The 24,095-nt window shown below is 42.0% G+C and overlaps 1 protein-coding gene across 3 annotated transcripts in view; it reads left to right on the top strand.

Moving 5' to 3' along the window:
• Positions 1-24,095, top strand: part of slc49a4 (solute carrier family 49 member 4) — a 49,738-nt gene that overhangs the window by 3,011 nt on the left and 22,632 nt on the right. For all 3 annotated transcript variants that reach the window (XR_014699069.1, XM_084544689.1, XM_084544690.1), the window contains exons 2-5: positions 2,380-2,473; positions 12,467-12,738; positions 13,411-13,540; positions 20,203-20,311. Coding sequence is in view for 2 of the 3 variants with exons in the window: in XM_084544689.1 (XP_084400815.1) it covers positions 2,380-2,473; positions 12,467-12,738; positions 13,411-13,540; positions 20,203-20,311 (605 nt within the window). In the remaining variant the exon portion in view is untranslated. The remainder of the gene's footprint in view (positions 1-2,379; positions 2,474-12,466; positions 12,739-13,410; positions 13,541-20,202; positions 20,312-24,095) is intronic.

The following is a 24,095-nucleotide window of genomic DNA, read 5'->3' as shown; positions in this document are numbered from 1 at the left end:
TGACATACATAAAGTACACTACATGCTGATGCTGTAGAATGTGTCACGGAGCTTATCCGCCCATTTAAGTGCGCGGTTGTAAATCTTGTAAGTCCTTCTTACAGCAGCTTGTCTCCAGGGTTTTTTCTAAAATATAGGTTACTTTTAGTCACCTGATATAAATGCAGAACTGTGGAAACTCTGCTCCCACATCCACTATACAAAGTTCAGTGATACTATCTCTGCAGAAAAACTACTATGATATGACGCCACTGCTTAGGGCTTAATTTAATACACTGGTGGCGTCGTTAAAACAACTCTCACCGCTTTACAGGCTCGGGTTGCAAATTTACTATTTAATGCTCTTTGTAGTTTAAAAAAATATATATATTTAAAGACTTTTATTACATCTTCTGACATCTTCTTGTCTTGTCCAGCTAACAACCAAAAATTCAAAGGTATTTACATAACGAATTAAATACTCTGATTGTAGATGCAGAAACCAATTAATGACGCATGATTAATTACCAAAACTGTCGCCTGCTTCCAGATTAATTGTCCAGTTATTTCAGGTCTGATCAACACCCCTTTTGCGCAGTCATACACGTATTCATTGCCGCATGAAAACAGCACAGCGAGGTCTCCACTGCTGGAAGAGTTTGGGTGTATTTGTGCTTCGCTGAAGCGTACCTAAGCGCCGGTGAAACAGGGAGGGCCAGGCGCAACTCGTTTGCTTCCCCCTCAGGTGTACCTGCTGATCCAACTGGCGGGTGGAAGTGTGCTTCTTTTTACGCCTTTGCCGCTGCGGAAGATGTTGGAGAGCATTTAGACAGCCCTTGATTCTAATCATGACAGCATCTAATGGTTATTTTTTTTATTTCTGATTAATCTGCAGCTCGTTGTTGTGACTAATGGTTTTGTCTTCAGCTGTAAGAAAACAACGACGAATTCATGTCGCAACTCCCCACGGATCAGGCAGATGTCTTCGCTTGGATGTTTGCTGCAGCTCATTATTATTTTAATAATTGACTTTTGACTGAAGCTGTTCATCAAATATCACAATTATTGTTCAGATATTTTTTTTGTCGATCTGCTCTCTAGTGATTTGATTAATCACCACAGGTTTAATACTTTGCCGGCCAAACGCACAAAGGCATCTGTGAACTCACCAGAGCAGCACAAACGGTTCTCTGCTGTTCATAATCGTGTTGCTATCCATAAATGTTGGCGATTATAGCTTTATCTCCTATTCAAATTAGCATGATTTACAAAGCTGTAAGCTGTTATGTGACGGCTAACATTCACCGAGGACACCAGCGATAAAGTCCCCGTCGGTACTTGTTGCCAGCAGCGACATGTGTCAGTATTTGATGACCTGTATCTCCCATAAGATGTGGGTAAAGTACACTATTATGACTGATGTTAATATACTGATGTTGCTCTCCATGGTAGTTATTGTAATTTCGCAACGTCAAATCTCTAGAAAACGAAAACTTCTCATGGGCACAAAAGAACAGGGAAGTGGAGAGAATTTCCTGTTTCCCTAAATGGGTGTCATGTGGGTGAAACTTGAGAAGAGAGGCTCCCAAGTTGACAGACAAACACTTTGTCCGTACTATTGCTGTCACACAGGACATGACATATGAAGCAGCATACTTTAGGCTTCCCGTTGACTTTCTGAATGCACGGTATTCCCAGTTTTTAGTTTTTTGTAAGGGACACCAAGCTTTAAACTAACGCAATCTAACGAAACAGCCTTGCAGGAAACCATTCGTCAAAGTTATGATGTTCGGTTTGCGTAGAAGCCGTTTGTGTTGATGCGACGGCGTTTAGGAGCTGCAGTCTGTGGAGCCATTAAAGCACATTTAGTGTACTGTACCAATCAGTGACACGTTGTGGTGGGTAAAACACACAAAGCACCACTCTGTAAAATACAATATTTAACCTCTGGCTACTGTGCATCTACAAAAAAAATCAACATGAAAGATTTATTACAGGACTGCAGGCTGCATTAGTGAAATAGTGCTAAAATGGTTAGTCAGTAGGCAGAGAATTACAGACTAATAATAAACGAATTATTTAAATGATTTATAGTGCAAAATACCAAATTGTGAAATGTGATGGTTTGCTTATTTTCTACTATAATCGTTACAGACTGATTATCTATTTATATATAGTAATTTAAATACTTCTCCTGAAGCTCTGGGAAATTGCAATGGATTTTTTACCTTCAAAGCAGCAGATTAATTGAGAATGAAAGCAGCAACAATAAAAGGTTCTTTGATTGTAAATGTGGGAAGGTGACACGGTGCCATCTTCGCGCCATCTGTGCCGTTATCTGTTTGCCAGCTTTTCACTTGTTCTTTCTCCACTTCTGTGACCGTGTCTTGTGTGTTGCAGGCTTGCGGGCATCCCTCCTCCTCTCTGCGTTATTCATGCTGCTAGGATCGGCGCTACGAAGCATCCCACTGACACAGCAGCCTCTCCGGCGATGGTAAGGCTCCTCTGTAAGCAGCGTGGAAACAGATGGCCCCGTGGGAAATGTTTGATAGTGATCCTTTGGAAGGTTTTGGAAAGGGCGCGGAGAGAGACGCGTGACCCCTTATGACCAGCAGTCATAAGCCTAGCATTTTCTCCATAACTTTATTTATTAGGCAAACTTTCCTAACTGACTGCCACAGCCATTTTGGGACCAGGATCTCTCATCTGATGAGATTGCCATAATTTGTTATGTATGACATGATTAGTTCATTAGGAAATTACTCATGCCAAGGACGTTTACCAGAAGCGTTTCTGAGACTGGTACAAATAGTTTTCAGTGAAATTTCAACCAAATACATTCACTTTTGGTTTCAGTTTTTCTTTTTTTTTTGTTGTTTATTTGATACTAAACTGTCTATATATGGGTTTTGTACAATTAAAGCTAGATAAAATACAGAATTTGAACGTGTTACCCCATTCACAATAAATAGTTTTACCATAATTTGACATTTTACACACAAAAAATACTTGAACTGGAAAAAAAAAAGTTTAGGCAGATCAGTTGACATTGATTGAAACTGATCAAAAAAAATTGCTAACCGCTTGCGATGACAGGTCTAACATACACTGATCAGGCATAACATTATGACCACTGACAGGAGAAGTAAATAACATTGACCATATTATGATAATACAGTGTTGTGCTGGGAAACTTTAGGACCTGGCATTCATTCATTCATGTGGATGTTACTTAGACATGTAGCACCCACCTAGACCAGACCAGGCACCCCCACCCCATAGCAATGACACTCCTTGATGGCAGCAGCCATCCCCAGCAGGATGCAGCCACAAAAACACTTTAGGAACAACTCAAAAAAACAAGGTGTTGACCTGGCCTCCAAATTCACTAGATCCCAAACTGATCAAGTATCTGTGGGATGATCCACAGAGGCCCCTCCCTTCAAAGCCCCCCCCACTAACAACTTTCTGTTGCCAGACACCACAGGACACCCTCAGAAGGCCCATGTCCATTCTCAGATGAGTCACAACTGTTTGGGAGACCTACACAATATTAGGAAGGTGGCCATAATGTGTAAACTCCTATGATTTAAGCCAGTGCCTTGGCTTAGGTTTCTTGGGCATGCTAATATTTGTTAATTAGTTAATAGTAGTGTTGTTGGTCATAAAACCAAACCCAACATTTTTAAAGGAATGCCAAAGTGTTGACGATCCACACACACACAAAAAAAATGATATGGTGCTGCTAAAGGAAAGGTTGAATCTTTATAAAAAGTCAGCATCTCTTGTAGATCATGAATCTCTCTCAATTGATAGTATCTACCATGCTTGAGCAACAGAATGGACATCAGTACAGCATGCTGTCGTAGCTACTTCTGTGACCTCCAAAGGTGTTCTGCAGTATTTATTTGAATTCACCGAAGCCAACATCCCATTTCTTTTTTCAGTGTAGAGACTTGTAACTGGACAGAGGGCACAGTCGGAAAGCTTTTGGCTGCAAGATCAGGATTCTGGAAGACAGCTCAATATTAAGTGTGGTCCCTTTACTTCTCTTAGCGTCCTCGCTGCCAGGTTTCCTCCCTTATCAGACAGCACTTTGACGGGCCACCACTGGAAAACACTGAAGAAGAAAAAAAGTCCCATTATTCTCTACTCCATTCTCGGTTTTACTTAGTTCTCTTTTACAAAGTGCAAGAGCTCAGAAAAGGTCACTTCAATTATAATGTGCCTTTTAAAAAATGCAATTCCATTGAATATTTCTGAGTGGTAATCTGGCTAATGATTCCTGTTGGGCTCCACAATGAGGTAGTATATCATAAAATATCACTGCATAGAGGAAATTGTGTTTCCACAGAATGAGTCACGTATCACTTTCGCTCCACGGAGTTGGGGATTTTTAAAAATAATTTTGGCTTTCAGAGAGCGGATAAATCAATTTTCTTTCTCGGTCTCTTTCCGGGTGTCTCATGAGGCTGCAGTAAGAAAACCATTAGTGGAGTGGATAGCTTATATTATAGTGATATGGGGCAAATGTAAGTAAAACAGAAAGTTCGTCTTAATTTAGGTTAGAAAGAAGAAGCGATATAATCGTTTTACACTCTGGATGTGTTCTCTCCCTTCACGGTTGTTTCCTTCAGTGTTTATGTATTTTCATAGCCTTTATTAATGCGCCTGTCCACAGAATACATTCATAAGAGGTGTACTTCTACACGAGTCCACTTCTACACGTACACTAAACACGCTTGGTACATGTGAGGGCTTTTTATCTGAGGCCGCTGACCTTGTGCGTGTTACATAACAGCTGTTCAGACCACATAAAACAGGAATGTTCCCATTTTGGGGCCAATTATTTCAGTAATAACAGAAATAACTGACCAAAGGAGCTCTTTGAAAGGAAATCCATATTTAAGCAAGAAACAGAATTGCCTAATGACTGTATCGTTGCTTTGATCAAACTCAAAACTCCGGAAACTGCCATTGCTTATAAAGGAGAGAAGATGGCCTAAATCTCCAAAGTGCTCTATAGTACTAACATGGCCTGCATAGTAAACACAGTATGGAGCCTTTATTGGTCTTATAGAGATTACAGAGAGAGATCAGTTCATTCGTTCATTCTTTTTCTCTAACTGCCTGTCCTCTGGGGAGGGGGTCGTGGAAGCCTGTCCCAGCTGTCATTGGACGAGAGCTGGGGTACACCCTTGACAGGTCACCAGACTATCTCAGGGCTAACACAGAGAGACAGACAACCATTCACACGCACGCCTACGGCCAATTTTGAACCACCAATTAACCTAACGAGCATGTCTTTGGACGGTGGGAGGAAGCCGGAGTACCTGGAGAGAACATCATTCATTCGTTATATAAATTATCTACCAGGCAACACTGATTAGTTCAATTTTCAGCTGTAAAAATGTGTCTGAAATTCATCCTAAGCAGATTTCTAAGGGATAAGTCCAGGTGATAATGTAATATAATGATTTACACTTCTAGGTAGTTTAGACTTCTGCGTTAAATTGACGCAGAGGCTACGGTGAAAGCACAGACACCTACGCAGAGCCTAATGCCGTAGCTGATGTATGTAACTACGCGACGCAGAGCGCAAAAGCTGTGATTGGTCCGCTTGGTTTTAGCGTGTTTCCGCTTTAGTATTTCCGGCTGCTTCTTCATCTCCGCAATTTTCAGATTGATTGTTTTGGATCAATAAAGAATCTATAAGGTTAACTGAGGAGGTTTGGAGATGTGGGCGTTTGTATGACTCGTGTTCGGCGAAATTTCCACATTGCCATTGTTGCAAGTGCGGCAAGAAGTGGAAAGTGAAGCAGGAAATAGAAACAAAAATTAACCCGACAGGGAAAAAGGACACAGCGCCGACTGACTAGCACCTGCATAGGCTACGTGCGTAGGTCCTTGCGTATAAGCACCATATAAGCGCCTTCAGATATCAACGTCAGTGTTGTATAACAGACGTTTCCTCTTACATTAACCTGCACGCCCCAAGATCTATTTGAAGTTTTAATTTTATTATTAAATCAAAACCATAATCTCACAATGGTCAAACTACTTTTGTCTACCTGTCCTAATCTTTTAACTTTGACTTCCTAAAAGAGCAGGCTTCTGTTTTCGTGTGTCGTCTCTAGCAACGTGGAAAGGCGTCTTGTCTTGAAGGTTGTTCATGTCGGTTTCATTCTTGTGAACATTCTTGTAATATCTCAGGAACACCTGGAGGGAATTTTATGAAATTTGGCACCAACTTTGACTTTGGATGAACTGATTAGATTTAGGTTGTTAAAGGTCACTGTTGCCTTGCACCCATCCCATTCTTGTCAGTGCGATATATCAGAAATGCATTGAGGGAAGCCTTTTAAAATTTGGCACAAAAGGTCACTTGAACTGAACAATTAACTGTTTAGGATTTGGCTGTCAAATGTCAAGGACACTATAACCTCATGAAACATATTTTTTGGCCATAACTCAACAATTCAAACCTATTTCTAATTAGATAAAGATTTGAAGTGATGTCATTTTATATCCCAATATTCAAAACTCAGCTTTAATGGAATGTCATAGTGTTATTTAAAAAAATTACCTCCGTTAAAAGTATTTCAGTTTGGACAGCGATATAACAACTTGGCAGTGTCATGCATAAGCCTGTAATTCTAGATATGCTGAACTTCCAAAATATTGGTTTAATTTGACTGATCATAATTTAATACAACAGCGGCCTACATATCCTCCCTTATAGTTAAATACTTCCCCAGTTTTCTCTAGATGTCCCCCGCCTGATAAAGGTCAGTGTCGTCCTTATTTCTAAATTCAAACTCTAATTAAGAAAGGTTTTTTCGATTTAACAAACCTCCAACTGTATTACCAAACTCATTTCACAGGTTAAGTAAATTTTACCCACGACAAGAAAGCCAATCTTGATGTGTCAGATTTTTAATAACAGCCTGCAGAGCCTTGATGTTAGTGTAAGCCATGTCAAGGCTTTATGGGAGCCTGTAGGTTCTAGTCTTGTGACATTTGGATGAAAGGATCCCAAAAGTATACCTTTGGGCTCAACCTTTGACTTGGTCTCACCTCAACAACTGTCCCCTGTTTTCTAAGAGGCTAGTAGGCAGTTAAAAGCTAGGCTAATGCTAAAGGCTTTTACTGTTAAGAGAAAATGGAATCAAATAGAAACAGGACAGCAAAGACACAAGTTACCTCTTCCTCTTTTTCTCCCTTTTGTTCATAGCTTTAAAGAGGAACTACTACGAGGAATAGCACTAGCGTAGCGTAACAAAATATTGGTGAAATGAACGACTTTCGCGGCAGATAATGTGTTATTTAGAGGTTGCGTTTCGGTGCCCCATTCACTCTCACTATATGGATATACGCGGATCTAAATATCTGACGAACGACTCCAGATAACACCAAAGTTATATGAGTGAGTGAACCATCGTATTTTATGCCAGAAATAAGGTCCAGGTTGTAAAAAAGAGTAGTTTCCCTTTAACTTACAGCATCTCTGGAGTATCAGTTCAGTCCCAAACCCAATAACTCCAACAATCTTTAAGTGTCACCTCACCTGGATCTAGCCTTATTACTGGATATGTCATTTCTTTCTTGTCTGCTGAGCACAAACTGAAAATCACAAGATACCTTTCAAGGGTCAGCTTTGTCTGCCGTCTTATTCCTGTTGCAGGATAGAAAGTAACCCTCTGCACCCGTGACCTTCCACTCTTTAGATCCGGTGCTCAAAGCGGAAAATATGATTGTGCGGTGAAAGATTACAGGAATCTCAAAGCAAATGTTAGTGCGCCACGGTTCGGTTTAATTTGCATATTAAATGCAATAGGTCGCGGCTCTGGAAGCGCACGTTTTATTGAATGACATACTGGATTATCACAGGAAAGTTCAAGCTCTGAGTACGGTGTAGCTGCGTGGATCGCCAGCAGATGTCACTCTTTGCCTTGCAGTAGTGAGGATAATGCTTTAACAGAGTGGAGGTGCTTTGTTTACTTATCTGTCTAGGCTCTAATGATGACGTGAGGAAGGAAGGGATTATAACAATATAGTTTAGTCTGGCTGAAGTTTGAATGTGTGGAGTTTAAGGGCGATCTATCACACAGTAATGAGTTTTCCTGTTCCACTGATCAGGGGACAAGTGGCGACACTTATCCAGGTACAGAAACCCTGACGACACAACCCTCGACAAACCCCCTGCAGATCTGCGTTTGTTCCATGTCCCGTTTCATGTTTCAAGAAGCGATAACTTCTTTTGTGATGGAGGAAGTTTCTTTGTTTTGAGTCCTTTTTAAAGAAATCAAAGGGAGTTGAGATCGTGTGAACAGCGGCATTTCCTCTTTTTTTTAAAACCATGATGCTCTTTGTTAAGAAAACAAAAACAAAAGAAAACATAGAAACAAGCTTTGAAAAGGAACGTGTTGGTTTAGGGAAGTTAAGACGAGGAGAGAAAGGTACTGTCTCAGCAGTGGTCACTGATTAGACCTTGCAGTGATTAGGTCCGCTCTCAAATCAACGACGTCATCCTCTTGTGTTCTCACGCTCCGCTCTCTCGCCGTTCCAATCCCTCCCTTTGATCGTCTCTCTTGTGTATTTAAATACAGAGCAGCTGTGTGATTGGTAAGCGTCTGTCAGTTCGGTTTCGGGCTCGCTCGGTCGCTGTCTGATTGGCCATCAGAACACATTGTGGGTCCCGCAGCAGGCTGTCATATTACTCTGACGATTGCTGTGGTGCCATTTTTGAATTGCCTTGGCCTTTTTTTTTTTTTTTGATGGCAGAATTTGGTCAGTCAGCCCCGGCGGACTCAGATTATTGCTCCCTGGTGCCGGCTTCTTTGTCCCATTTTCAGTCAGATTCAGTCAGACAGGACTCATCAATAGTGATTAATCAACTCCGGCCGAAAACGCCGCTCCGTTCGCTTTCTTTCCTTCACCCGCCGCTGAGCAGCTTTAAGTGACCGCTCATCCTTATGTCTTTCACCCATCTGTCCTCATCACCTGTCATATTAAAGGCAGTTTTTTTTTAGCCACATCTATCTTCTGATCTAATAGACAGTAAGGCCAGGTACAGACCGAACTTTGAGAACTAAAGTTTCAAAAGCTGCGAGGTACTGAAAGCTGTCATCACTTGTTCAGATGATTAGTTTTCTTCTTTTATTCAAATACAATTCAATCAGCAGTTCTTTTACTAAGTTCCAGTTTAGCTGTTTCGTCTGTGTTGTATGTAGAAAATATGTTCATAATAAGGAAAATTAGACAAAAAGGATTCGTTTTGACGTTGGTCTAAAAGGTTAAAATGATATCCAGCATTAATATGAAGTGATTCTTCGTCACATGTGTCCCTTTAAACGATGCTTTGTTGCCCTAATTATCAGCATTTGGACAGAATGATTGGGTTTCAAATAATGTCCGTGTCTAATGAGAGGATATAGTACGGCAGGTGGAACAGTCTACTATCTGGACCCTTCCCAGGCCTAAACAAGTCTGTAGTCACAGGGTGCGCTCCAAAACCCGACTGGCACTTGGCCTGTTTGTGATAATTTCGGCGTGGTTTCCACTCCGTTTCAATTCAGCACTCGAGACGACTTGAATCAAAAGCTCTTTGCAACAGCCAAAAAAACCCAAAACGCCTTATCTATCAACTGCATCGTAAACAGCAAAGAGCAAAAGCATCTTTTACGAGGCTTACGGCTGAGACCAAATAGAAGAGGTATCATAATGGCTTTTCTATGCACTTTGTTATGATAGAGAGATAAAATTGATGTTTTTTAGTGTTCAGTTTGCTTTCTGTTCAGTTGAGAGTTTCTGATGTGGACTATGTAGTGCTGGAATCGGACATGACCTAGATTGAGGGACAAATATAAACCTGTCATTCACTGATGCTGATAGATACTTTAAATGCCTCTAATAATAATAATAATATTTCCAAGAAAACCATTTTAATGCTTTAATCTTGCCAAGAAATATCCATAGGTGAAAACAACAGTAATTACATATGGTGCAAAAATACAGCACTCTAATTTCCCTGCTGTAGCTGTACGGGAGATGTGAATGCGCTACCTGGGTTACCATGTCTGAGACTGATATACTGCAGCATGGAAACACATTAGCCAGGTGTCTTAACAGCTCTAACTACTTCGTATGCCTCTGCGGCAGCGGCAGCCATTTTCAGGTTGTCCATCCGTCCTTACATATGTACGTCAGCAGGGCCATACCTGTGAATGCAACACCTTGGGTGAGTTTTTTTCAAATGTGGCACAAATGTTTACTCGGACACAAGAATGAACTGATTCAGATTTGGTTAGTAAAAGGTCAAGATCAATATCGAAATGGTCGAAGTCAAAAACTAATTTCTCCTTTAAAGTGTTTACTGCAAATATCATGACCAGACATGGGAATAAAGTGCATCTTGACCGGTTGGCGGAGGCAAACATCCATGTGCCCAGGTGCACCACATCATCTAAATCATAGAGTGGTAAGCCAGTAATATATATATGTGTATATATATATATATATATATAATGACACATGATGTAATGATGTCCTACATGCTAAAGTGAAAATGACACTGTGACACTGATAATGTGGAGGATAGATTTTATCCCTTGTTGCTGTCATCTCCTGTCACACATAACAAGATAGGGAAGAAAATAGCAGAGTGGTAAATGCAGCTGCGCCCTGACTCTGGGTTCATCCATTCTGCTGAGCTAACTCACTGAGGCTGCATGTAGAGGAGTTAAAGACATACGGCACCTGTGCCAACACATATAACCACAACACTGATAATGCTAGAATCATATATAGTTATATATATATATAGTTATTTAGGTGCTACACGGAAATGTCAAAAAGTTACGCTTCTCCGTTAGCAATAAAGACCGAAACACTTAGAAAGAACTTAGAAAGAAAGGAGTGGGATGATTAAAAAGTAGGAGCCGCCGAGTGTTTTAGGAGGTGTGCTGGTGTGTAGGCTGGGATGTTAGCAGGTCTGAGATGTGGGAAGGAGATATAGGGTGAACAAGTTATTCTCCAATCAGTCTGTCACTGACCGCAGCACTTTGTATTCTGCCGTGACACATTTATCTGTGCAGCCCAGAGCCGGCGGACAGCGAAGTAAGGAAGAGTTAGAGGGCAGAGAGGTGTAAGCACACCGAGAACTAAGCAAACAGGCTGGTTTTATGTCTGGACGTATTTTAAATTTAAAGCCGGGCAATGAACCTCATTCGGTACCTAATGAAACGTCCCCAAACTATTAAAGCTGTCTGCTCGGACTCGTAACTGTGTTTTGCGATTGTTTTGGGTTCGGATAAGAAATTTGAAACGCAGCATTTTATTTATGTAGGCCTGATTGTGTTAAATGAATTAAAACCGTTAAAAAACTTGTGTCATCAGCACTGGTATAAGTAAATGTCCTATTTAAGTGTTGTTATCATCGGCATGGGTTAATATTCTCAATGGTAGTATTGATATTTTACGGTGATGGACGCCAAAAGCATGGCAGTATTGCTGTTAAGTTATTTGTCCAGTGAGGATCAGCAGAAACTATTAACTGTCAAATTTACTATATAACCGAAAATATACTATATAGAATTCAAGGTCAGAATTAAACCACCGTCTTCCATTGTCCCTTCTCTTCCTTATCATTTTCTGCCTCCGTCCTCCCTCTTTCTCCCCGCTGAGCCGGCTCAGGCTGCTGTGAATGAACGGTGTCTTCACCGAGCTTACAGACAATCAATCAGCTGTGTGCTGTCTCCAGCGGCTGGCTGTCTCAGTCAGACAGTTCTTGCGAGGGGGGGGGGTGGGAGTGTTGGGGGGGTTGAGGGGTCTGCTGGCGTCGGGGGAGATCTCGGAATACATCTGTCTCTCACAGCTCAGTCTGAAGGTGCAAAAGTGAGACCGAAACTTGGATTCTCTCCGGGGCAAGTTGTTACTTAAATCCCCCGAGACAATTACACATTGTCATTCTTCCATGAGATGCCAATAACAAACGGTCATTACGTCATGTCTTAACAATAAGATTCTCCCTGCTGAAGGTTTGATTGTTGTTTAACAGTGTTATATCAGATACAGCATATAATATGTTACACAAAAAGCAGGCTTTATGTGTTATTTGCAGGCTATCTGACATAAATTGAACACACATTTACCTTAAAAAACATAGGTTTTCCTGCAAACTGTGATACCAAATTCCAGTCCAGTCATTTAAAAGGTGCACAAACCTCCCAGCTTGAGTTGTATTAAGCCTCATTTTTCACTGTTTTACTGTAAGACGTTGTGCAGGATCACTGCACGCCCACTCAGTGCTGACTCAACCTTTCAGAGGCAGACTAAACATAAGTGATGTTGAGAAACTTGAGAATTTACCACACCTGGCAAATTTTTTAGCAAAATAAACCCAGATAACCTGAATATATACACTGTAGCCTAATTATTATTATTATTATTTTACATGACACTACTTCTTCATGTTGTTTCTTCGCAGGTTGATACACGGAGGGCAGCTCCTAAACGGTTTAGCCGGCCCAACCATAATGAGTGCCGGCCCCTACCTCTCCACGACGTGGTTCGCCCCTGATCAGAGAGCCACCGCGACGGCCGTGGCCTCGCTCTTCTGCTACCTGGGGGGCGCCATGTCCTTTGTAGTGGGACCTCTCGTGGTTCCAGCCCCCAATGACACCCAGGTGCCGGCCACGATGTCAGCGGCGGTTTCCGACAGCTTCATCCGAGACAGGATCCAGCTGGTTATGTATGCAGGTACTGACAGAAGGCGAGAACCTCTGAGGGCATGGGGGATCGATAGCACATCATTTCAACATCATGTCAGGCCTGTCAAGGGGCAAAAATACAATCGAGCCAAGGGGATCCAAGAATTTTGTACAAAACACAGAAAACTCTAATTATAATCTTCATAAACCTCTGAAAAATAGCTTGCTGGGACTGTTATGCTTAACTGATTCAGAAAATTAAAAGCATACTGAAAAGAGAAACAAGCATGCTGTAATAGATGGAGGTAACAGCTTTTGTTTTTCCTCAGGTAGTATTGTTATTCATATTTGAAGGACAAGGCAAACACCTATTTTGAAAAGTTTTGAAGGTCAGCCAAAGAAAAAAGGGGCATGCCCGCAAAACTACTTTATTGCACTATGCACATTATTGCAAATGTGATGAAAGGGACATAATGATATATCGCAATGGAGTTTTTTGGAAGCTCCATTGCGACCAACTTGCGAAATGCATCATTCTGATGTTGTTCGCTGTATTTATTCTGCACCCTTATCTAGTAGACCATTACGCTACCCAAGCATGTCTTCAGAAGACTTCTAGATGTCACGGTGACCTTTTTTAAAATGTCAAACTGGTTTCACCATCTTATCTTGGAAAATAACATGTATGTCTCTTTTTATCTTTCTCGCTGTGCTCTGGCAGAGTTGGCTGCAATTGCTGTGCTTTTTGGAGCAGTCCTGGTCTATTTCCCATCACGCCCACCAATGCCTCCCAGTGTGGCTGCAGCGAGCCAAAGACTCAGTTACAGGAGCAGCATCAGCAGACTTTTTAGGTAAAAACCAAACACACACTTAATGTCTTCTTAAAAAATACCACCTAAAACCTCTGTTCAAATCCTTCTTTCAGTATGTTATTCAGTGTATTCACTTGGCATACTGCAGAAAGCATGTATTTGAAATTGGTTTCAGGTGCTGTCATGTTTAATGACATCAGTCTCTAAGGGAGCAGTCAGGAGCATATTTCTGCAGGACCTTCAAAGTCCAATAACTGTGTCTATGGATCCACTCAGTCTAGTTTGATTTCTTGTTTGCTTATTCAATGTGCACTTCATGTTGTAGAGAGAGAGTTAAAGTGACAGAGTCGTACACCAGAGAAGGACGTGGAATCTTAATGAAGGGGTCTGCCACTCACCATCTGCTTGGGTTTTTATCAAAGAACCCCCTGCCTTCCCTCCAGATTAATTACTATGCTATAATATGCTGGTCGCCGCTGAAAACATCATCCCCTGCATCTAGACTATCAGGGTCACTTATGAGTATATTCTCTAGAGGCACCTCTCATGCATGTGTTTATATAGAGAGAGAGAAAGATTGTCTATTATGACAAGGTCCTGGATGTCAGTGGAATGCATTTGTTGTTTGTCTTTTTCCTCCATGGGATAGGCATACGGCAGTGATTTAATCACAGTTTTTTTATAACCATGAAACATCCCTATACGCCTTCACACTTTCCACCAAGGCAATATGTTTCCTCTGGGCAATGAGGAAACCATTGCCAGAGGAGCGACTGCGCTGCCTTTTCCCTTGTCTGTAAAGGAATGAGGCCTGTGGCAGTGGCCAGGCAAAAAGGACTGGCGTAGGGAGAAGAAAAGCTGGGTGATTGCAGCCGGGGAGTTGGCCTGGCTTTGTTGGCTGCACTCGGTCCCCTGTAGAGAGAAATGGCTTCACTAAAGCGCCAGGCCTTCCACAGGCCTCTGACCATCACAGGAAGGCTGGATTCCTGCAAGCGTTCCCTCAGATAGATGACAGAGACCAAGCAGATATCAACCTAATACGTAGCTTTGGATAGAAGTACACACGCACATGGACGAGCCAACTTAACTAGGCCATCCAGCTGAGAGGGTTTCTGTTCCACTTGCGATAGGCAGCCTTCCAGTGACCTGTTTGGGAAACATGTTGTATCTCGGTCCAGCAGCTTCCGGCCTGAGAATTCTCCTGCAGGGACCGGACATGGAGCGGGAAGAGTAACTTTTGAGTCTTCCGACTGTGTGTACTCAAAAAGAAGTCAGGCCAAATAATGGAAATAGTAATTCAGCTCCACTATTTGTTATCTTTTATCACAATTTTCTTATATGAATCTTTGTATTGAGAAAAGGATCAACCTTTCTGCTGCTAAGCAGAGATATTTTTAAGCCTCATTTAACCATTTGTATGGGTTGTGTAGTTCTTTCAAGTGTTCGGTTTTCCAACAGAAAATGGGCCCTTATTTAAACTATTAACTGCTCATTCAACCAGCATAGCAGTTGATTAGTTGGTGATTAACTTCTAACAGCTTGGAAGTCAGATCTTTCTCTCAGGATTTGTTGAAGACCAAACCAGAGTTTATAGAATGCGGGTATATTCAGTTCTGAAAACAGTTAATGTTGTTTTAAAATGGGCAACTCTGCAACTAAATAACATGCAAGATATGGATAATTTTAAATTATTCACCATCTAATTGGGGTTTAAGTCACGTTTCATGTTGTAGTGTCTATCCTCCAATTAGGTTAAACTGGTGAAGTTTAGAAATGTACCAGCCCCAATCTCTAAATGAAAATATTAACTAGGGTATTTGGGAGTTTCGTCGTGAGGCCGAAAACTAAGTTGGTAATTCGCTATGTCCAACAAATAATCACTCAGATGGTCAAACCTGGACTTGTTGGTCCTGATGGTCATACCTGGACTTGGTGGTTCTAATGGTCATACCTGGACTTGGTGGTCCTAATGGTGATACCTGGACTTGTTGGTCCTAATGGTCATTCCTGGACTTGGTGGTCCTGATGGTCATTCCTGGACTTGGTGGTCCTGATGGTCATTCCTGGACTTGTTGGTCCTGATGGTCATAGTTGGACTTGTTGGTCCTAATGGTCATACCTGGACTTGGTGGTTCTAATCATCATACCTGGACTTGGTGGTCCTAATGGTGATACCTGGACTTGTTGGTCCTAATGGTTATACCTGGACTTGTTGGTCCTGATGGTCATATCTGGACTTGGTGGTCCTAATGGTCATACCTGGACTTGGTGGTCCTGATGGTCATACCTGGACTTGGTGGTCCCGATGGTCATTCCTGGACTTGGTGGTCCTGATGGACATTCCTGGACTTGGTGGTCCTAATGGTCATACCTGGACTTGTTGGTCCTAATGGTCATACCTGGACTCGGTGGTCCTAATGGTCATACCTGGACTCGGTGGTCCTGATGGTCATACCTGGACTTGTTGGTCCTAATGGTCATACCTGGACTCGGTGGTCCTAATGGTCATACCTGGACTCGTTGGTCCTAATGGTCATACCTGGACTCGTTGGTCCTAATGGTCATACCTGGACTTGGTGGTCCTAATGGTCATACCTGGACTTGGGGTAAGGCCGGTATCAGTCCTGAAGCCAAGATGTTAGATTAGATTTAACCCTTGTAACATTATGTGGCGCTAGGTGCCAGGTGTCTAATCAGTTAGTTTGTCTCATCCCTTTGCACTGATGTATCTGTTCATCCATTTAGCCTGTCAGGGACTGAGCAATGGTTAACGATGTTCAGCATTATGAGTGCTTCCAGCTGTTCACATCTGCTTCCACAGCAGCGGTCTAATTATAGGCCTGAATGTCTCTACACTTGGTGCAAAGTTGTCATTGTATTCAGATCGCCCTCTGAGGTAACACTAAACTGCCCAAGGCACTGGGTACTGATGATGCCTCCCTCCCCGGTCGTACTCACTCTAGCTTTGAAAGTTGTCATCTTGATGCATTGCTCTCCAGCCAGGTCTGCCAAGGACAAATGGCACTTAGCTGATGACACCGTCAGCTTTGAGGTTTCTTTGGAAATATTTCATCGGCAGCAGGAAGCGAAGGGAAAAAAAAAAATGGCCTTCCTCTTAGAAAAAGGTAGCCGGCGTCTGCTTACGTGCATTTGGTTGGCTAAATAAGGTCGTTGTATGGAGGAAAAGGTGCACGGATATTGATTTCTTGCTGTTGTGGCAAGGTTAATGAAAAGGGTGCTGCGAGAAAAGTAGAGAGGCTTTTACGACTGCCCCGCCATACGCTCTCTCTCCAAGGCCAAGTAGCTTCATACTGCTTAGGAGAAGACAGGCCGTCTGCAGCGGGGAGACGGGCTGTGTTTGTTTTTCTGTACAGTGAGAGCATTCTACAAATAAAAGTGATTCATTGTCTGAAGTGCGACGCTGTCAGGAAAAGGGAAAGGGTGCGTGTATTTTTGCAGCAGCAATGCTTTAGCTGCACAGGTTATGTGTCTTGAGAAGTTCTCTCTGTAGTGTGTGTGTGTGTGTATGTGTTTGTCTGTGAACTTTGTCTTTGTGTTGAGCATTTGAAACAAGGGATGCTGGCCCCCAAAGTGTTCTCAAGATGTCCCTGCCTGATAGCACTCAAGATGCTGCCTGCATGATAATAAAGTTAGAGGAGAATAAATGCAAGCGTTAAACTGTGTCCATAAACAAAACAAAACAAAAAAAAAGAAAAGAAGAAGAAGAGGAGAGCAGCAACACAGAACAATCTATGAATCTGCTGCCTGCTCTGCCAGCCCTGCCTCGTTTGTCAGACGCCCAGTGATTCTAATCACATTGCTAGGGGTTGAGGAGGTGGCTCTGATTTTAAATCAGCATGCCGCCTCATTGGATGAAGGTGATTAGTGTTGGTGTTCATGTTCCAAGTGATTGTATTTGGGTTTCGTGTGATTGGAGGCGTGCCATATACGCTAAAGAGGTAAGCTCTCTTTCTCTGTGTGTGTACATGGCAGGAATAGAAGACCAGACATTACGCTAGAGTCGTCCTGCTTTTTTTTTTTTTCCCCAGTTAACTGCGAGCTGAGATAGCAAACAACTTGAATCGGACCTAGCAGCACAGTATCTGTAGCCAGCAGCTGGGAGATTGTTTGATTTTTGTTAATAAATTGATAAGCTGCCACAGACTGGAAAGACACTTGGCTAAAGCTGAAAAGATAAGCTTATCAGCTGGCTGATGGCAACAGCTCCAATCATCAATAATTTCCACAGTCATTTATCATTCAGAAATGCCAAGGCTTCTCTCGTTTTGACTTATCTGGATAGAATGGACTATTTGGAGCTTTTGAATATCATTGCAATTTGAATACCTTTGCATTTTGGAACCTTGAATGGACAAAACAAGCAGAGAAATTGTAACGCTCATTTTTAAATGTTTTACATAAATAGGCACATTACAAATAAAAACAGTTGTTAGTTGCAGCCCTGAAGTGAACTGTAACCATACATTATGTCATGTTTGTGACTGATTATTGGTGTGAATCACTAGCATAGCATTTATGTTAATTTGACCTTTAAAACTATAACCTTTTTAAGGAACAGTTACCCAAATTTGCTCCTATGGAAGTACCAAAAGTCTGCATAAAGACGTTGCTGCGAAACTGTGGCAAATTAGCCAAATTATAACAAAATATGTCAAATACGACAAAAAGCGATTTCTGAGTTTCATTAAATATTACGATATAAGGCCAAGACTGTTAAAATACTGCCGTTAAAAGAGATTTTCAGCGCTAGAGGAAGGAATAATCAAGTTCTTGTTCAGTTACGTTGTTGTGATTAGAAGCGTTTAAATGATTGTAACTGTAGCCGGAGCAAATTGTTGTCATTATTTCTTATTAGCTCAACGACATAGTTTGGAAGTGATTCATCAAATGCCTGCACACCACACTTCACTGTTCGGCGGTGCCAAGCTAGAGTATTTTTGAGTGATCATATAAATCAATAATTTCGGTCAGTTCAGTTTTAGCTGCGTGTCATACTCTGTGATATGTTTCTGCTTTATTCTGGCAGCTCTCCCCACTGTGTTCAGGTAGCTGCTTATCTCTCTGTCAGTAAACACAAGTATAGATCTTCTGCTGTGACGGGCACAGGGAGGGGAGCCAGAGCTGTGTGTGTGTGTGTGTGTGTGTGTGTGTGTGTGTGTGTGTGTGTGTGTGTGTGTGTGTGTGTGTGTGTGTGTGTGTGTGTGTGTGTGTGTGTGTGTTCTTGTATAACTCACACTGTGGGGACCAAACTCTGTTTACACAGTCACGTTGAGAGGCCATAAATCATTCAATCTTTGGGTGAAGATTTGGTTTAAGGTTAGGGAAGGTAAGTGTTACGGAAGTAGAGATTATGGTTTTAGGTTTGCATGAGGACATTCTGTGCTTTCTGAATTGGTTTTACGGTGACGGCTATAATTTTGTAGGTACAAAATAAGTGTTTGGGGTCAAGCATTTCGTTGAGATAGTCAAGGTTAAAGTAAGGGGCAAGGGAAAGTGAATGCATTATGCTACTGACTACTTACATGTGTACTCTTGAAGACAGCTGATGGCAGACCTCCAAATACCAGTGAACAAGAAGGGCTATGTTTGGCTGTGTTTACATGGATAACATTTCTTTAACCCGATTGAAATAATTCTGATTAGAATTAACTGTTTACATTGACACTAAATAAAATAAACTGAAAGATACAGTTAGATACACAGATCAGCCACACCATGCCTGGTCTGGTCTAGGTGGGTGCTATATGTCTAAGTAACATCCACTAACAGAAAAATTTCCCAGTTTGGGATTAATAAAGAAACTATCTATCTATCTATCTATCTATCTATCTTTCTATCTATCTGTCAGTCAATCACATGAATGCCAGGTCCAAAAGTTTCCCAGCAGAACATTGTATTGTCACAAGATGGTCAATGCTCTTCACTTCTCCTGTCAGTGGTTTTAATGTTGTGGCTGATTTGAATATGCTAGAATTATAACGGAAGAAGAGGTTGTTGTTTTTTTCCCTGACTTAATTTACTGCAGTAATTTAAAAGAAAATGGACCCAGGTTGTCTGTCTTTCTGCCCACTAGATTCCAGTGTTGTCCATTGTTCTGCAGCCTCCTTGTTTCTGTGTCCCTGATACTCATCACACCACCCAATGTTTAACCCATGTGTGACACACATGCACAGAAAAAATGTACTTATTCCAACCAGAGACAAACGATTGGATCAGGTGTTCACATGGTTATTTGATGCTGATATTTTCTGATTGAATAGATTATCAAACACCACCCTTCTCGATTAAATTAAAAAAAGACAATCCAATCCCTTTTATGTATATTGATATTTAGGAGTCTTTAGCTCTACATCAGTAAATATCAGCGTTTGTTATTACAATGGAAGGCGCAGATGTGGAACGAATGCAGATTTAACGCTAAAAGCAAGGTAAATGATGTGCTTCAAACCATGCATTAAGATTAAATCTAATCAGATCTAAATAAGAAATAACAAATTCATTGCCCAGACAGGGAACCGCCTTAGAAATATACAGTTTTTCTTCATCTAAGAGACACTGCTGGTCAAAGAACTCATCCATATTCAGATTCCCGGTAGAGTCTGTATACAGTCAGTTTGTCTTGTTAGACTTTTTTTTGTGAATGCAGCCTTGAATCGCTAACGTATATTTGTCCTCTTTAGCAACCTGCGGTTCCTGATGATAGCTCTGGCCTACGCAGTCCCCACGGGAGTGATTGCCGGCTGGTCGGGAGTCCTCGACATGGTCCTCACCCCAGCCAAAGTCAACCAGGTAGGCTGCAAATACAGCACACGACGGAATAACACACTAATCGTTATAATCTTATAAATTGATTCAGCTTGAATAAAAAGAGCGTAAACTGAAGTCAGGGACAACAGTGCACAGTGGCTCTGGCGGAGAACTGTTTTCAGTGTAATCAGTTCTTTGTCGGTACTGCTATTTTGACTGCCTTTTGTGAAAGTGTGCACAAAAGGTCGGCGCTTGTTCTGCTGAACACTCCAGTTTTCATCTGGTTTACTCTTCACGTGGGCATGTTGCAACCGAGCGAAAGCAGAGGCTCGTCTTGTTTTTCTGCATAAAAACGAACCAGCGGGACTACCTTGCCGGTTCATTTTCCAGGTTTGATTATTTTTTTTTTATCCCATTTTGAAAACCCTCACCTGTGCCAGCAATTTGCAAAGCTTTTCACACATGTAGCCCACTCGGATGAACAATGCGATGAATAGCTGGCAAGTTTTTCTCTTCGGTCTCCTGCCTGCATCTTAAAATACCTCTCAGAAGTTCTTCAGGCTTTACGAGAGCGAAGCCTGTTATCGCCCAGATGATGTTCTTAAAAGTCCCAGCGCAGAAAGCTCGCATTACTTTTTTTAAAGTGAATCTGAAACACTGGAGATGTTCAGGAATAATTGGCCAGAGGTTTTTGTACTCGAGTGGTGTATTTCAGGTGTGGAAACGCCTGCTGACAGTTTAACTTTTTTGCAAGGAACCCTCTCAGACCATCTTGTGAAAGCACTGTTCAAAACCCATCCCACACCAAGTGTATTTCTAGGTCTAGACAGGTAGGAATCTAAAAATAAAAGAGAAAAATGATCATTTGTCTTTTTACTGTGTTGCAATTACTGACCCTTCATCCAGTACCTGTTGATCTTTTCTGAAGAGTGCAGACAGAAAACTGAGGAGGGGAGCCAGAGCTGTGTGTGTATTCCTTTATAACTCACATTGTGGGGACTAAACTCTGTTTACACAGTCACGTTGTGAGGCCATAAATCATTCAATCTTTGGGTGAAGATTTGGTTTAAGGTTGGGGAAGGTAAGTGTTACAGAAGTAGAGATTATGGTTTAGGTTTGCGTGAGGACATTTTGTGCTTTCTGAATTGGTTTTACGGTGACGACTATAGTTTTATTGGTATAAACTGACCGGTGGTACAAGATAGACAAAAGCGCCGGACGGTTTGCATCTTCCAAGTTTCGACAGCAGTATCTCAAAAGACAAAATGAGGATGTTTTCAAGGTTATCATCAGACGGGTGCTGCTGGAGTGGAGATCACACACAGGAGAGTGGAGGATGAGACATTTCCTGTCACCCGTCTCTGCTTTATACCTCAGCCAAGAGGTAGCAGAGCGCATACCAAATCGTTCACAGATTTCATTTGTTCTCAAGATGTTTTTTTGTACCCCAGATTTCTTTTATCCATGCTACTTAGGAACATAAGAAATAAGTTAAGAATAAAAAAAATGTTGTGATACGGGATATCTCTCGAGTGCAAAACTTAAAAATAAACTAAACTGTGTAGTAGAGCATCTGAACAAGGTAAAGTGTAGGAGTACTAATGCCAGAGACGATTTCTAAAAAAACGTTCTTTTGTTCCTTGGATTTAGAGTTTGTTTTTAAAGTCGAGCTGAACTGACGAAAGGCAAACACTGCTTCGTCTTTACGTCTTAAGCTCTCTGCACACCCACAGATCCCAGTTGCATCTTTAACTTTAAATTCAGTTTTCCCGTCTCCCGTAAGCTGCGTTGATTCTGTCAGATTCAAAAGCAGCGCAGGCAGAGGCTGTACAGGGAGCGAAATGAAAATTTGATCAAAACGCAAAATGACATCCATGTAGAGACGCCTTCACCCTTTTTCCATACCTGAACTCCCGTGCTCTGGCTCCGGAACAAAATACATTCCCTTGCTCTGCCTGAGTCGTTCTCTCTCCGGTAATTTAAAACATGTCACAAGATCCGCGAGCCAATGCACAGAGCACCGAAGAGAGCAATTTCATTATGCTTCCCAAAAAAAAAAAATGTGTTCATTTTTGGTGCAAGTGGGTGGTTACAAGCAGGCGTACTCACAAATAGACGTGTGCACCTTGGCTTTGAAAGAAAATTGCATCGGAGCCAATTCAGATCTCTGTGTTTAGCCCGTGTCAGTCTGTTATGATGCAACATGTACCCCCAGTTAGAGGCATCTGTGCACACCAGCCACTTAGCACTCTGAGCCACTTGGATCCTCTCGTGTTCCCTTCATTTGCGCTCAAGGGCCGCACCGGGATCTGATCAAATGCATCCCATTCGCAAGTTTCCGCCATCTTTGTTTATTCCAGCTGTCTGTCCTAGTTGAAAGTTTCCACTCTCTCTTTATCTTTCTTCCCCGTGTATCACTTCTCCTTCTCCTTCTCAGCAGACCTGGTTCTGCATGCTCACACGCCCTCATTCCCAATATGACCTCTGTAGTACAGATACCAGGCAGTGTATGATATTGTACTCTCAGTCTCATGTGGTCGTATATCTTCTGTTTTCACATCTCACCTCGCCTCTCCCGTCCTCTCCACCCCCTCTCTCTCCATCTTTGTCACCGTTTTTCTTTTCACGCTCGTCTTCGAGGGTTCTTCCTCAAAATACAGATGCTTTTGTCATCTCTTTTTCAGACACCCAGTCTGATTGAAGGTGACCATGACCGCTGTGAGGCAGCTAGAGCCATCATCTGTCATCGGATGAGGCAAACGTTGCGGCTTACCTTTTTTCATTGGATTAGGAAAAAAAAAAAATGGTCACAGCGCAGTGTCTTATAGAAATGAAAAAATGGAGATTGACACTAAGGCAAATAAAATATGCTCTACGGATGAAACAGAAACCGTTTTATCACCTAGCCAGATGTCTGGTCTCAGCTGCCATGCTGAGATTTTAGGACTTTAGGACTAAATATGACCTGGAAATGCATCTTGGTTTGACTTCTTGCGAGGATTGATTCAGTAAATGACTGGCAGAGGGGCAGATGCATACAGGGATCAGCTTGTTGGCAAAATGGCACAGCAGGAGGTGATAAGGTGACTGAACTGAAGCCAGAGTAAAAACCTTAGGACGCTGAGGGTGAACGTAGATTTCCAAATCAAGTTTTCATGTTTATTTCACTATGAATGCATATCCCATATGAAAATTGGTAACACTAACTAAGCGGTTGATTGAATGAAAAGCAACACTTCGAAATCAAGCTCATGATGCTCTTGCAAGTGGATTTTCGGTTGGTTTGGGAGAGTGTGAAGGAGTTTTACTTCCATCCAGCTCTATTGTTTTCCCGCAAGCACTTTGCTGTCACTAAAAGTACTGCCTCTGAGTGAATATCCACATAAACTTGTGCCCTGCAGATACACTGGCTACTACCTGGCCCCATACAAAGAAATAAAAACAACACGATTGTTCAATTTTCCTTAATGAAATCACATCCTAGTGGTCAGGCTGCAGTTTCAGCCTTTACAGTATTTTGAGATCATAATTTCCACTGTGATCGTATTAAGGACGAAGTGGGAGTTGGGGTAAAGCCAGGGCGAGAGGCGCAGAAGGATGGTAAAAGTAGAGACGGTCAGACAGAGGCTAAGGTTTATAATTCTTGGTTTCAGGCTGATTTTGGAAATTGGGATAGGAAAGGATTGTGTAACAACACGCCACCTCTGGGGCTTGAATGCCTGCTGTGAGCACTCTGCAAGGGGGGAAATGTGCGAAAGCTGCAGACAGAAGGATTGAGCACAGGGCTTAGCATCACCGTAATGAGTATATCTCAGGAAACAGGTGC

Source organism: Chelon labrosus (genome assembly GCF_963514085.1).
Source record: "Chelon labrosus genome assembly, chromosome: 5".
Classification (NCBI taxonomy): Eukaryota; Metazoa; Chordata; class Actinopteri; order Mugiliformes; family Mugilidae; genus Chelon; species Chelon labrosus.
Note: the sequence above shows the minus strand (reverse complement) of the source record. Positions and strands in the feature narration are given on the sequence as shown.